The sequence below is a fragment of the Microcaecilia unicolor genome, chromosome 3, assembly GCF_901765095.1.
Source record: "Microcaecilia unicolor chromosome 3, aMicUni1.1, whole genome shotgun sequence".
NCBI lineage: Eukaryota > Metazoa > Chordata > Amphibia > Gymnophiona > Siphonopidae > Microcaecilia > Microcaecilia unicolor.
The window spans coordinates 54,799,866-54,815,483 of NC_044033.1; the positions used below are offsets into that span (position 1 = coordinate 54,799,866).

Below are 15,618 nucleotides of genomic sequence, written 5' to 3' on the forward strand. Positions count from 1 at the left end.
ACCAGCAAAGAGCACCAAAATTAAAGGAGTAATGACCTCAGACACTTAACACACACATGTGGCAGTTAACATAAGCAACTGGTAAAGGTTGAAATTAGCAATTCATTCATTTAAATCTGATCAGACACCGGTCTGCTGTAAAAACAACCAGTTCAATATACATCAGATCCTGCAAAATGTTCTAAAAACCTTTGTGATATTACAACAAACTAGAATTATATTACAGTTTTGATGTCACCTCAGTAAGACCAACACACAATTTCTCCACTGCAAAATATAATGCACAAACTGCTACAAGATCTCTCTACATAGAAACAAGACAGCAGAATACCACACCTTGGTTACATATGCAGAACCCACACAGACCCTCAATAAATATGAAATAAGGGACTACAGATCAGTAACAGAGATATGAGGGCAAAAAAAAACAAACAAGAACTGGAAACCTCAGGAAGTCAGATTCTGCATGTACAATACTAGAGAAACAGAAACTGAAATTCAAGATACCAGAAATGTGCATTTCCTAAAGCTGTCATATTCCAAGTAATAAATTCAAAATAAAATACTTTTTTTTCCTACTTTTGTTGTCTGAGCATTTTATTTTTCCATTTCTTTTGGTCCAAGCATCTCTCTTCTGCTTTTCTTTGTTGTGTTTCCTGTCTTTCCAGGGTCTCCTGCCCATTTCACATTTCTTCACTCTCCGTATCCACCATCATTTCCCTTTGCATCCCTATCAATCCTGTCCAGCATTTTCCTTCTGTGTCCCTGTCCTTATCTACCCAAGAATATACCCTTCCAGTGTCCCTCTCCTCACTCTACATTCAACATCTCCCCTCTGTCCCATTTCATCTGCCTACATCCAAGCTTTACCTATATGTTTCCCTATCCCTCCCCCTGTGATCACCATCCCTCCTCTGTGTCCCTATCCACCCCTTTTCCAGCATTGCCCTGGGTGCCTATCCACCCTCCTCATATTCAGCATTAACCCATGTGTCTCCACACCCTCACATGTCCCTATGCTCTCTCTATGCGCTGCATCTCTTCTCTGTGTCCCTGTCCCTCTCCTCTCTCTTCCCTTCCTCCCATCCCAAGGGCAGTATCCCTCCCTCTCTCTTCCCTGCCTCCTCTTGTAGTCTGGCATCTCTCCCTTCCCACCATGGGCCCTGCATCTCTCTCCTTCTCTTCCCTCTGATCCAGTTTTCTTCTCTTTCTCTTCCCTCCTGCTCCACCCCCCCATCCTCTGGATCCAACATCTGCCCCCCCCCCTCCAGTACAGCCTCTCTTTTTCTCTTTCCCTCCCCCCTTTCTGCTTCTCCCCAGGTGGGTCCAGCATCTCTTCCTCTCCCTCCCCATGGTCCTTCAAATTTGCCTTTGATTGCCAATAGTGGCATTAAGACAGGCTGCCTCTGGCTGGACTCGGCCAGAGGCAGTCTTAATCACTGCTGGCAACCAAAGGCAAGTTTGGGGGACCATAGGGAGGAAGGGAAAGGGAGAGGGAGAGATACCAGCACCTGTCTCAGGATTAAATTTACTTCTGGGCAGCTGGGCCCCCTATTTGCAGGGGCCCTGGACAGTTGCCCCCTTTTTCCCATTGATAAAAGCAGCCCTGGATATTACATAAGTGAAAAACACCTAAAAAAAGAAAAATAAATTACCCAAGTCCCACAAATTAAGAATGTAAAAGCAAAAACTAATATATTAGTGCATAAAAAATGCCAAGTAGTGAACTTTCAGTTTTAAAGCCTGAATGGGCTTTGTCGGCATTGACACACTGGGAACCGCTAGCACGGCTTGCTAAAAGAGGCCCTAAGTTTTCTAGTTATTGTTTTACTGTTCTATACCTTTATTTTTAAGTATTTATAAAATATTTATATACCACCATTTTAATTAAAATCATTGGCCTTTGACAAGATGTATACGTTGTAAGTTTAATAACGTGCACTCATCCACTCTTTCTTTTTTTAATGTTTTGTTTAAAAAAAAAAATTGTGACACAATGAATACAAGTACTGCAGTTACATAAATACAAAAAAAAGCAAATACTGCAGTTATATACATAAAAAAAAGCAAATACAAATTAAGTAGCTGAATATAAAAGTATACTTCAATATGACCAATACAATGTAACCTACGGCAAGAGTTCAGAACTGTGGGCATGTGAAAAATTAAATAAACATATTAAATAACTCATGTAACATTTAATAGTAGTGTCCTAATTAATGTAATTTACTTTTCTTCTATGTACAGTACAGAATAAAATACCTTTAAAAATTCCAACAAGAGTATGTATCAATAATTCAATGTCTTGTGGCAACCTACTTTTTCACTAAGAATATTGACATGAATAAAACTTATATTTTACATCAGCTGCACTGAGCATGACTTAAAGACAAAATCTTATTTGTAGTTAACCAATATTTCATTTTGAATGATTGGCTTCTTTATTGACTAAATGCAAGTCTCTGAATGTTTTTCTCAGAAAGTCTTTTACACAGTATTGCTTGGTACTATATACAATTGTACAAAAGTGGTGATCTTTAAACAGTAATGAAAAAGACAGCATTCACATACTATGTTACAGATTTTCAGTGTTGATTTCTTCATGATGTTTATTTACAATGAAAGTGCCTCATTTGGATCTAAAGTGATTATGTTACTACACGTCAAAGATAATATTTCTTCAGTGTCAGATAATAATCTAGAAAATACCACAGTTTTGCAAACACCAGTGCATGTGGTTCTTAAATTATTAGCAGCTGCAAAGTGTTAATAATCACAATTTAAAAATAAATATAGCAAACAAATAAACCAGATACAAAACAGCAGAAATTTGCAATATTCACAGCAATAAGTAATTTATTTCCTTAAAGCAAGTGCTAATAAAATGGAGAGGCCGTGGGATCAAAAGTCTTGAAAACATCTTTTAGTTGTTTACTATCAGATTCTACATTTGGATCAATGTCTTGCATTTGATTCATCTGTCCAGATGGTCTTGTCTGCCTTGAGTCACTGTACTGTGGTCGGATGAGGCCTGTTAAAGCCTGGATGGGAAGGTTATGCACTGCTGGGGCAGCATTAGAGTGTGGCAGTCCAAGTTTAGGGTGAGCCTTGTTGGAACTACTTGTCTCATCTGCATGAGAATCTGTAGATTCTTTTTCATGTTTGTCCTGATTTTGGATGCACATTGGTTGCAATGAAGTTTCTTGTTGATCAGGCTCACTTTTTCTGGGGGTTTTCAAAATACCTATCCTTTTCTGTTCTCCATTCTCCCTAGAACTGATGTTACCCTGATCTACTGAGGAGGAACTATGGTCTCTTGGATCATAAAGACTGATGCCCTTTAGTACAGAGGTTGGGCTTCCTAATCTTACATTAGCTGAAGACAGCTTGGGTGCATAAGGAGGCAAAATATCTTGGTTTGATTTACAAATCATGGCTCCTGAGGTTTGTAATGTACCAGACACTGATCTGGCTAAACTAGGATACAATTTAGATGGATGAGAATCCTTTATTATCCCAGAGTGACTTTCAGTGCTAGACAGTCTGTGCAGTCTGGGATCAACATTCCTTTGTAACCGGGGAACCCCCAGTTTACCTGAAGTATGAGAGTCTGTAGATTGATCTTTTTGGCCACTTCTGCCTATTATACCAATACCCTTTGTTTTAGCTGCTAAGCGTGGATCAGCTGGCATTGTAAGTTGATGAAACTCACTACTTAAGCTTCTTGATTTATTTAGCCTTTGATCAGCTATAAGTGGAGGTAGAGGTAAATTAATTGAAGAAACAGGATCAGGTTTAGGTAAAGGTACTGGAAGAAGGTCTTCAGGAGCCCACATAATAAGTTTAGCAAAGGGTGGCTTGGTTAGGATAATATCCATTTTAATGTGACTAAACTGCCTCAGCTGTGATCTTGGGTCTCTTAATGTTACACCAGGTAAAGATTCTAAAGGTATTAGGACAGCTTTCTCCCTCAATTCCCGTTCTGTATCTTCTTCATCATCATCAATTCCCTTTTGTTTACCTTTATCAATGTGGGCATTATGCACATTGAACTTAACTCCACTGATGGATGAGTCTACATGATCTCTTTCATCAGACTTTAATTTCCTAAAGTTTTGTGCAAGCCTTGGATCAGAACAGGCAGAATCCAAATGTTTTCTAACAGTACCTCTTGCAACAGATCTCAGACGGGGATCTGTAACCTGGATTCCTGCACACTTTTCTTTTACTAGTCTTGGATCAGTAGAAGAGAGGAGTATAGATTCTTGTTGTTGATTCCTTAGTGTTTCGGGTTGTTTCCTCAATGTTTTAAAAATTGAGTTGACATTGTTTCCCTCCTCCTCTTCACTACTAGAGTACCATTTCACAGTGCCATCTAAACAAAAAGATAAATACATTTTAATAAGTTTTATAAGTAGGCAATTCAGACATACAGGCAATAAACCACTGAAATCATCCAACATAATACAATTTATAGATGACATGGCTGAGATAGCATAAGATTGGACTGGTGTGCACAGAAAAACAAATACACCAGGCAGCAATGGAACCAGCTCAATAAAAACATGCTGACAAAAACAGAGACTATCGCTTTTTTTCTTATAAGTATCAAACTATCCTAGCATCTCAGGTCAGTAAGTGGTACGCTTTCATATAGTTAAATATCTTTATTGACAAGCAAATGCAGAAGGCAATAATGGCCAACATCAACATTATCAGCATAATTCAACATTGAACATTTGTTTTTTTAACTACTAAATGGCACTGTTTTAATTCTTGTTTTCTTAAAGTGGCATTTAGAGCTCATTGATTCAAATTCAGCAAAAGTGAAATGTTTCCCACAAGTCCACAGCAATAAAATACACCTGACGTCCTGCTCAGTTTCACTTAAAGGAACATGCAGGAAGTGCTGGACGTCAGGACTCACAGAATAGATCAGCGAATGCGCCGGAGACTGGCGCTGAAGAAGACTAAGGCTGGCGGGGGTTGGGGGCCCCCCCACCAGCAAAGGTACCTTGTGGTGGCGTGTTGAAAGTGGCGGGGGAGGGTCAGCGGGTGAGCGGTCAAAAGTAGAGGGGGCCAAGACTATATCTGTGGGGGCCCATGACCCCGTGGGCCCCACCTAGCTACGCCCCTGAGGCCTTCCTATGAGGTTCTGTACGCTCCAGATAATATGCTAGAGCATGTTTGCAGTCTAAGGCATACAGTGTTGCTTCTCCAGGATGAGAATGTGGCTTAGGGAAGAAGACAGGAAGTACAATGGACTGATTCAGGTGGAACATCGAGACCACGTTAGGGAGGAACAGGTCCCCTTCTCAATTCCAGGGGGGCATTCTCTCAGACTGGAGAGGAGCATCACTTCTTTCGACGCTGACATCGGTACCCAGTGGGACACTGGCATCAACAAACAGCTGACAAGAAAGGCATGAGCCTCCAGGATCAGCTGGGGCAGTACCATGATCAGCACTGGTGCACTCAACTCCTCAGCATCACACCCAGCCAAAATATGCTCCCAACTCCTCCTGCAATAGGAGTCGGAGCCATTCCTCGAGGGGCAGGCATCAGTAAAGGCAGGGCCAATGTCGGTGCGGAGACAGCTTGAAAAGATGATGGGGCCAAATTGGAGGCCTGGTCCCAGCTTTGAGGAGGCTATTGTATCAGCACTGACTCCTCTTGGCACTGATGCTTCTGGGTACTGGCAATACTGGTGTCTTGGAGCTCCTGACACCATACTTTGAAGAGGTTCGATCTTTTTTTGCCTCCACTCGATGCCTGACATCAGGGTCCCTTGGTGCCAACGAGGATGTTGAATCCTGTCATGAAAGTCAGGTCCGATGATGCCTGGCCTTACAGGGCCCTATCAGCGCCCAATGTTGAAGCAGGCAGAGACCTCATCGGTACTGGCGGGTCCCCATGGGGACCAATGCCTTCAATGCTGATGTTAACTGACCGGTCTTAGTAGTGCCAAAAAGCTTCTCACACAGGACCTTGACTATTTTGAGTTCTTGTCTGCATTTTAGAACAAAATTTACAGTTAGAGACTTGGTGGTCAGGTACAAGGCATGGAAGGGTCAGTCACAGAGATGACCTTGCTACACCATGAACGTTTCTTAAAACCATTAGGAGTTATAAGGGATATCGTGGCAAAAATAGCTGCAGTTAAATCAAACAGTTTTTTTTTAAATAAAGGAAGTCCCCACCAGGAGTTCATGCCTAAGTGGGCCTTGGAGTTGTGCCAAAAATAAATAAAACTTAAAAGGGCTGGCAAAAATAAGAAAACCAATGTAATGCCATTTTTTAAAATAGGCTCCAGTGATAAACCAGGAAACTATATTCTGGTGAATTTGACGTTGGTGTCAGGCAAAATGGTTGAAGCTATATTAGAGTTTTTTTCAAGGTGCAAGGAAACAAGTGGGTAATTGTGAGCTGGTTGATAGAGGGGCTTATTTTCAAAGTACTTAGACTTACAAAGTTCCATAGGTTACTATCCAGCTCAATTTCGAAAGAGATCCCCGGCCATCTTCCGACACAAATCAGGAGATGGCCGGCGATCTCCTGAACCCGGCCAAATCGGTATAATCGAAAGCCGATTTTGGCCAGTGCCAACTGCTTTCCATCGCGGAGCTTCAAGGGGGCATGTCGGTAGGGTAGTGAAGGCAGGACGGGGGCGGGATGGGGGTGGGACAGGGGCGTGCTCATGATATGGCCGGCTTCACCCAATAATGGAAAAAAAAAGCCAGGCTTGACGAGCATTTCGCCGGTTTTACTTGATCCCTTTTTTTTCACGACCAAGCTTCACAAAGGAGTCCCAACTGACCAAATGACCACCGGAGGGAATCGGGGATCACCTCTTCTTACTCCCACAGTGGTCACCAACACCCTCCCGCAGAAATAAAAAATTAAAAAAACTTTTTTGCCAGCCTGAAATGTCATACCCAGCTCCATGACAGCAGTATGCAAGTCCCTGGAGCAGTTTTTAGTGAGTGATGTGCACTTCAGGCAGGTGGACCCAGGCCCATCCCCCCCTACCTGTTACACTTGTGGTGGCAAATGGGAGCCCTCTACCCCCCCCCCCCCCCCAAACCCACTGTACCCACATGTAGGTGTTCCCCATCACCCATAAGGGCTATGGTAGTGTTGTAAAGTTGTGGGTAGTAGGTTTTGGGGGGGGGGGGATTTGGGGGGGCTCAGCACACAAGGTAAGGGAGCTATGTCCCTGCAAGCTATTTTTTTTTTTTTTTTAATTTTTAGAAGTGCCCCCTAGGGTGCCCGGTTGGTGCCCTGGCATGTGAGGGGGGCCAGTGCACTACAAATGCTGGCTCCTCCCATGACCAAATGCCTTGCATTTCGCCGGGTTTGAGATAGCCGGGCCTGGTTTCCATTATGGCTGAAAAACAAAGCCGGCCATCTCCTCTACACCTGGCGATCGATTTAGCTGGCTTCAACCGTATTTCGAAAATACGGTTGGCTCCGTCCCCTTGTGGCGCCAGCCCTGAAGATGGCCGGTCAGCTATTTGGCCGGTGCCATTCGATTATGCCCCTCCACGTAACCTTGTAAGTCTAAGTGCTTTGAAAATACGCCTCACAGTGTACTTAGATTTTCAGAAAATATTTGACAAAGTCCTTCATGAGACAGTGCTTAGGAAATGAAAGTGTCATGGGATAGAAGGCGGTGCTGTTTTGTGAACTGCAAACTGTCTAAAAGATAGGAAGCAAGAGAGGAGGACTAGCTTTCACATATCTCTTTTTAAAATGTGCAGGTAAGACTTACCTTCTTCTTTGCTTATTGTTTTCTGAATTGGATTTCTGTTAGAATTCCCTAATTCTTGTTGTCTTTGACTCAGTCTTGCAAAAAGAGCTTTTTGCATAGCAGGGAAGATATCCTGCACACCAGAAGCAGGCTTCTGACTTGATGCATTGATGCAATCTGACTCACTTCCACTAGTATGTGAATCTGAAGTAATACTTTGAAGTTGATGGTCTACAAATTCTCCAAAACACGATCCATCTGTAAAGCCAAAATTAAAAAAATTAAACATATGACACTTTGGGTTGACTTCTGTTTAAGAAAAGTGACATATAAATGTAACAGAACTTCTTGAGTAAAGCTGAACAACAGATATTAAAAAAACTCAAGATGAACGACAAAAACAAGTTTCCATAAGATGCAAGATATAAAGGTCTTTCCTTTTTGTTTTTGCTTGACCAGTCCAGACAAGAGGATGGATTTCCCTACCAACAGATGAACGTAGAGATACTGAACTATTGCAGTGACATCACTGGTATAAGGGCTGGTACAGCCTGGAATTCTACAGTATCTCTCTACCTCCAGCAGATGGTGTAGGTCTGATCTAGTGCAACTTGTCCCTTCCCTAGGCCTGACTCTCCAGGATGCAGTCCAAGGACTTGAGGCTGAGTTCTTGGGCTGCTAGCTCCTGGGGCTCAGGCCATGGTACTTGCCTCCATTCAAGTGTGGAAGTGGTTTGCCCTCCACTGTACCAAACTATAGCCCACAGGCTTTGAGCCTGGCGAGCTGCTTGGAAGTGGTCTTCGTGGAGTCCCTGCCAGCAGAGGGAGACCCCATTCCCTCCCCTAAGCTCACCTGTAGCTGATTTTAAAAAATAAAGATTTTTTTTTCTCATTGGCTTTAAATGTATTTCCTTTTTGTCAAGGGAATAAAATTTATTGAAGAAAAAAATCAACAAAACAAAACAAAAACATAGCCAGAAAGAGAGCCAAAGCCCACATACTGAGAGTTCAAGTAGGCAGTGGACAAGCCTAAGGCAGCCCTGGTTATTTCTTGCCATGTCTCAGGCCAGAAGGTGGGAGTGTCCACACTAGCCCACAGAAGGTCCGATGCCTAATGGCCAGAGCTGTGCAGTATGACAGATTAGACAGCTCAGCTCAGCTACCAGCTCCTTTTGTCAGCAATGTTGAGGAGCTCCAGTGGCCTATGAAGACCTCCTGGATGTGGATCACAGTGCTCCTGGTCTCTCTCCTTTCCATCCATATGGTCTCTAGAACTCCTGTTTTGGTAGGAATGGCAGTCATTTTACAGCCATCCCCATGTTGTGGATCAGAATAGGACTGGTAAAGTGCCTGGGAGGGGAGAGGTAGACAGCCCACTCCCAGACCTGAGCTGGCTGCCAGGGGTCACAGAGGCCCCTGTGGGCCAAGTGGATGTAGGCCCTTGAAGAGTGCACCAGATTGTCCCTAGGGGAGCAATCTCATGTGCATGTATTCATGAGCTCTAGGGCCCTGCTGAGGGAAACCCAATTACTGTATGCTAGTAGGGGATGGGCTGTGGACTGGGATTTGCAGCCACCAATGTCCTTCTGGGGAACGTTTGAGAGCTAACAGAAGGGGCTGGAGAGTGTCCCTCACTGGCTCGAGAATCCACTGGACCACCAGGGTGTTGCCTTCTTCTATTGTGACCCAACCAGTCACTCCAGGCTTCCCAGTTCTGGTGCAGCCACTAATCAATCTGTTCATCTTCATCTCTTGCCTGTAGTATCGTTGTCTATCAGTTACAAGGAAAATTATAAACTGGTGAGAAGTTGGCTAAACAGGATGGACAGGGCCAGAACTAGAATGGGGCACAAGAGCACTGTTCTGGATGCCATTTTTTTTAGTGTTCTTCTGGCGATACTTTGTGTGGAAGGGCACCATGCCATTTCATTTCCTGCAGTAGTGGCCCGGTCAGCGGATATTTGGCCAGGCTCAGACAGTTGCAGTCTACACAGGTACGTGCTGAATTACATAGATAATGGAACTTAACTGTTTGATGAAAAAGTTTTTAAAAATATCTGGTGAATGATTGTACCTTCAGCCCAGTTACTACTTTTTTGGAGGGAGGGGGATGCATAAGGACATTTATCTGATCCCAGCATTAATTTTTCTACGTGATATCATCTAACCATGTTCAAGTCTTGGTTTATGTATGACATGATTGTTTTATTTTGAGTTTTGATATTTAGACATGGTGTTATAATATACCTAAAAACCTTTCTATCAAATTGCAAAAGCAATACATGAGAGTGAATGAACCAAATAGGATTTATTTGATTAGAAAACCATCAAAATATCTTCACGTTAGGAGAATCAGGTGCTCAATGGAAGTTTCTATTTATTTATTTACTTATTTATGGCATTTTATCCCACATTAAACATGAATTAGATTGGAACCTGGGAGCACTTAATTTTTTTTCCTGGAGAGAGTAATGCATTGTCGTCGTCGTCCCCCCCCAGGCTCTCTCCCCGGCTATAGCCAGCTCTGCAATTTGGGGGGGGGGGCGCAGAGGTGGACCGGGGAGAGAGCCTGTTAAAAATTTACAAGCACACCACTGGTTGAGGTACATATTGAACAGAACAGGTGACATTATCGCTCCTTGTTGTACCCCGCAGGTCAGTGTCTATGGTGGTGATGAGCTGTTGCCAAACATTATGAACTATTGCCTGTCTGATAGATAGGATCTGAACCAGGCAAGTACTGTTCCATTGACACCTGTTTCTGTCAGTCATACTAGCGTGATATCTTGATCCACAATGTCAAAAGCTGCTGAGAAATTTAGCAGTACTAACACTGAGGTGAATCCCCTGTCTCAGTTTCTGTGAAGATCATCTAGTAGGGATACGAGGACCGTTTTTGTTCCATAACCGGATCTGAATCCAGATTGACATGGACCTAGCCAGTTTCTCTCTTCTAAAATGTCGGACTTAGGCGTCATATCGATTATGCCTCTCTATGTAACTCTGTAAGTCTAAGTGCTTTGAAAATAAGCTCTAAATGCTCTTTAGCAAATATTTGCTCAGAAGTATGCAGCCTAGCCAGCAGTGCACAAGCTGTCACTCTATAATCATCGCACCTCCAACAATCTTACCAAAAACATTCACGTTCTTAATATTATCTGTACTTATCTTATTGAAAGAATCATTGTCTTTGCTGAACGTGTACCATCCAATTCACTGAAGGTTAAAATCCACTGTTATTAAGGGGCTCATTTTCAAAAGAGAAGGATGTCCGTCTTTAAACATAAATCGGAAGATGGACGTCCTTCTCCCAGGGATGTCCAAATCGGTATAATCAAAACCCAATTTAGGAAATCTCCAACTGCACTCCGTCGCAAGGACGGCCAAAGTTCAAGGGGGCGTGTCGGAGGCGTAGTGAAGGCGGGACTTGGGCGTGCCTAACACTTGGACATCCTTGACCCATAATCGAAAAAAACAAGGACGTCCCTGATGAACACTTGGACGTTTTCACCCGGACCTGTTTTGCTTATGACTAAGGCACAAAAAGGTGCCCGAAATGACCACCGGAGAGAATCGGGGATGACCTCCCCTTACTCCCCCCCAGTGGTCACTAACCCCCTCTCACCCTCAAAAAACATCTTTCAAAATGCCGTGCCAGCCTCAGATGTTATACTCAGGTCCATGACAGCGCATGCAGGTCCCTGGAGCAGTTTTAGTGGGTACTGTAGTGCACTTCAGACAGGCCCAGGCCCATACCCTCCCTACCTGTTACATTTGTGGAGGGAATAGCGAGCTCTCCAAAACCCACTGCACCCATATATAGGTGCCCCCCTTCACCCGTAAGGGCTATGGTAGTAGTGTACAGTTGTTGTGGATAGTGGGTTTTGGGGGCTTAGCACACAAGGTAAGGGAACTATGTTCCTGGGAGCAATTTATGAAGTCCACTGCAGTGCCCCTGGTTGGTGTCATGGCATGTCAGGAGAACCAGTGCACTACAAATGCTGGCTCCTCCCATGACCAAATGGCTTGCATTAGGATGTTTTTGACATGGACGTCTTTGGTTTTTGAAATCGCCGAAAGTCAGAAATGTCCATGTCTAGGGACATCCAAATTTAAGGATTTGGACCTCTCTGACGGTATTTTCAAAATGAAAGATGGATGTCCATCCGAAAATACGGGTTTCCCCGCCTCTGGATTTCACCGTTTTGCAAGGACGTCCAAATCGCAACTTGGACGTCCCTTTCGACAATCAAAATCCACATATTGTGATCACTTTTCTGTATAATCAAAGTCCACGAGCTATGATTATGCTTCTATATAAGTCAACTTCCAAAAGATCAAAAAAGACACATTCCTAATTATATTCCAAATTTCAAATCTCGAATTTCCACATGGTTCCCCATGTTTCACTACATTGCGTCATCGGGAGATTCTAAACAAAAAATAAATATCAAACAAATCTATCTCAAAACAATAATTAATTAAACTCTAAGCACATCTAAATTCTAAACTTTCATACAATTTTTTACCACACAGAATTCTATTTCACGTTTGGAAGTGCTAAGGCAGGCTGTCTGCACGCCATTCTCAACCTCTCAAATGCCAGGGTGTGTGCTTTTGTAAGTTTTAAATATCTGTGTTAATCAGTCAGTCCATTTAATTTATTTCAAATCTGTCCATTCAATTTCTTTGTTGAGACTGTTCAGAATCAATGTGTCAGACTTGTGAGTTCTTGTATCAAGTAGAGCGCTGCTGAGCCCGGTACTCGGACCAGGTTATGCTTGGCAGCTTGACAACCCCGGGATTCACCTGCGTTGACCGCCGTTCCCCAGAGGTTGAGCCCCTAGGTGTGGGCGGCCTGCAGGACTTACGGGATGGAGCTGGAAATGGGGTGAAGAATGTGTCAGCCAGGCAGGCAGCAGGTCAAGAGAGTAATCCAGATACTACTACTACTACTACTATTTAGCATTTCTATAGCGCTACAAAGCATACGCAGCGCTGCACAAACATAGAAGAAAGACAGTCCCTGCTCAAAGAGCTTACAATCTAATAGACAAAAAAATAAATAAAGTAAGCAACACGCACACTTGACTGGCACTTGACTGGCACTGCCTGAGCCATGTGTGTGTAGTCCTCTCTGGGTTTATTCAGAGAGCGGTAGTTGCAGGCTCCTTAATTGCTTTGCTTCCATGCACCTGTTTCTGCTCTCTCTCTGCCTGGCTTCCAGGCTCCTTGATTGCTTTGCTTCCACCCACCTGGGTCTGCTCTTCCTCTGCCTGGCTTCCCTTGCTTCTCTCCTATTGGTCTTCCTGTTCCTCCTTCCCCTGCTCTTGTCCTATGGCCGTGCCCCTTCTCCAGATGCAGGCGAAAGTCAGCAGGCAGGCAGAAGGGTAATCCAGATGCAGGCGAAAGTCAGCAACGAGGGACCAGTAGATAAGAAGCAGACTATAGAGTTAGAAACACCTACCAAAGTAGAAGTCAGCAGGCAGGCAAGAGAGTAATCCAGGTACAGGCAAAAGTCAGCAGGCAGGCAAGAGAGTAATCCAGGTACAGGCGAAAGTCAGCAGGCAGGCGGCAGGCAAGAGAGTAATCCAGGTACAGGCAAAAGTCAGTAGGCAGGCAAGAGAGTAATCCAGATGCAGGCGAAAGTCAGTAGGCAGGCAGCAGGCAGAAGGGTAATCCAGGTACAGGCAAAAGTCAGTAGGCAGGCTGAAAGCAAGAGATTAATCCAGGTACAGGTGAAAGTCAGCAGGCAGGTGGCAGGCAAGAGAGTAATCCAGATGCAGGCGAAAGTCAGCAGGCAGGCAGAAGGGTAATCCAGATGCGGGCGAAAGTCAGCAACGAGGGACCAGTAGATAAGAAGCAGACTATAGAGTTAGAAACACCTACCAAAGTAGAAGTCGAAGCATGGCGTCCAGGGAGAGCTCAGCTGATAAAGTGCTGGCGTCTGACATCAGCAAGGAGAAGGGGCACGGCCATAGGACAAGAGCAGGGGAAGGAGGAACAAGAAGACCAATAGGAGAGAAGCAAGGGAAGCCAGGCAGAGGAAGAGCAGACCCAGGTGGGTGGAAGCAAAGCAATCAAGGAGCCTGGAAGCCAGGCAGAGAGAGAGCAGAAACAGGTGCATGGAAGCAAAGCAATTAAGGAGCCTGCAACTACCGCTCTCTGAATAAACCCAGAGAGGACTACACACACATGGCTCAGGCAGTGCCAGTCAAGTGTGCGTGTCGACGGGACCCCGCGCAGACTGAGGACGCCGCTTGCATTGAGGTAGGGGACATGACACAATGTATCCCATGTACAAATAAAACATTGCTCTTTTTGTAATAGTATAGAAGATATGTCTCCCCCTCTCAAAAGTTGTACTTGCAGTAACACTGCATACTTCAGATCTTTTAATGAATGCTTTGCCATCTGCTAATATTCTACCAAAGGGTCTTCCAAGTCTGCTGGTCAAGTAGTTAGAAATGTTCTGCTATATAACATTTTGCTTCGTCTGGCCTATATCCCATAGATGACATGGACATGTGATGGCATGTATTACTTGATCAGGATTACAATTTGTAAATCATGGTGGATTTTAACCAGCAGTGGATTGGATGGTACATGTTCAGCAAAGACACAGAATCTATCAATAAGATAAGTACTGATAATATTAAGAAATTGAATGTTTTCAGTAAGATCGCTGGAGGTACAATGATTATAGAGCTCATCCACTGCTGGCTAGGCTGTACACTTCAGAGCACAAAATTTATTTTTATAAAAATATTTGATAAAAAGCATTTAGGGGTCCTTTTACTAAAGGGTTGCTGCGCGGCAACCCGGAACTACCGCCAGACCAATGCGGACTCGAGTGCGTGAAATTCCGGCGCAACAAAAAAATTTTTACCGTGGCACTAACCTGGGTTACCGTGGTAGCTCTTATCGTCACCTCAATGAGTGGTGCTAACTGCTCCACGCTGCATGGCCACGTGGTAAGAGTAATCTTACTGCACGGCCATTTTTTAGGGCCTTTTTACCTGCTGTGGGAAAAAGGACACCCCTCCCCCCAAGTTTCCTAATGTGTAATATCAGTTTGCATAGATGAGAGACTTTTCGAATTTATATATTCTCATTTATTCGAATTTATTAGATAAGGTTATAGGAAAGCAATAAAAAGAAGTTTAATCACTATCAAAAAAAAAAATCCAAGTTCATTCAGACATGGCACAGATGCACTTCAAGACTAATACTTCTATGTTAATTATGCTCAGTCTTTTATTGATTGGGTCCTTCTATAACAAACTCAACCTTCTGAATAATAAAAATAGAGAAAACACTTCACCCGGAGCACTGAAAGTCGTATTACATAAGAACATAACATAAGGTCCATCTAGCCCACTATCCCATTTCGAAACAGTGGCCAAGCCAGGTCACAAGTACCTGGCAGAAACCTAATTAGTAGCAACATTCCATGCTACCAATCCTGGGGCAAGCAGCTGCCTCCCCATGTCTGTCTCAATAGCAAACTATGGACTTTTCCTCCAGGAACTTGTCCAAACTTTTTTAAAACCCAGATACGCCAGCCACTGTTACCACATCCTCCAGCAAAGAGTTCTAGAGCTTAACTCTTTGTTGAGTAAAAAAAAAAAAAAAAAATATTTCCTCCTATTTGTTTTAAAAGTATTTCCGTGTGACTTCATTGAATGTCCCCTAGTCTTTATAGTTTTGGAATGAGTAAAAAAAAAATTTGATTGGTTTGGATCCAAGATGGCCGCAGTCTATTGAGGTGATGTGAGTCGCGCTTTACTTTTGTTTCTAAAATGCCTAAACGACGAGGGCGAGTAGCAGCCAGAGCCCCGCTATCTACTCCCTCCTTACCTGGTCCTA

At 43.6% G+C, this 15,618-nt stretch overlaps 1 protein-coding gene across 3 annotated transcripts in view; it reads right to left on the bottom strand.

Annotated features, from left to right (window-relative positions):
• Positions 1 to 1,685: 1,685 nt before the first annotated feature.
• Positions 1,686 to 15,618, bottom strand: part of ZC3H6 (zinc finger CCCH-type containing 6) — a 202,835-nt gene continuing 188,902 nt past the window's right edge. For 2 of the 3 annotated variants that reach the window (XM_030195944.1, XM_030195945.1), the window contains 2 exons: positions 7,772 to 8,008; positions 1,687 to 4,375 (listed from right to left, as the gene is read on the bottom strand). In XM_030195944.1, coding sequence (XP_030051804.1) covers positions 2,877 to 4,375; positions 7,772 to 8,008 — 1,736 coding nt within the window. In that variant the 3' untranslated portion in view covers positions 1,687 to 2,876. Of the gene's footprint in view, positions 4,376 to 7,771; positions 8,009 to 15,618 lie in introns of all 3 variants that reach the window. The other variant, XM_030195943.1, reaches the window with a different exon arrangement.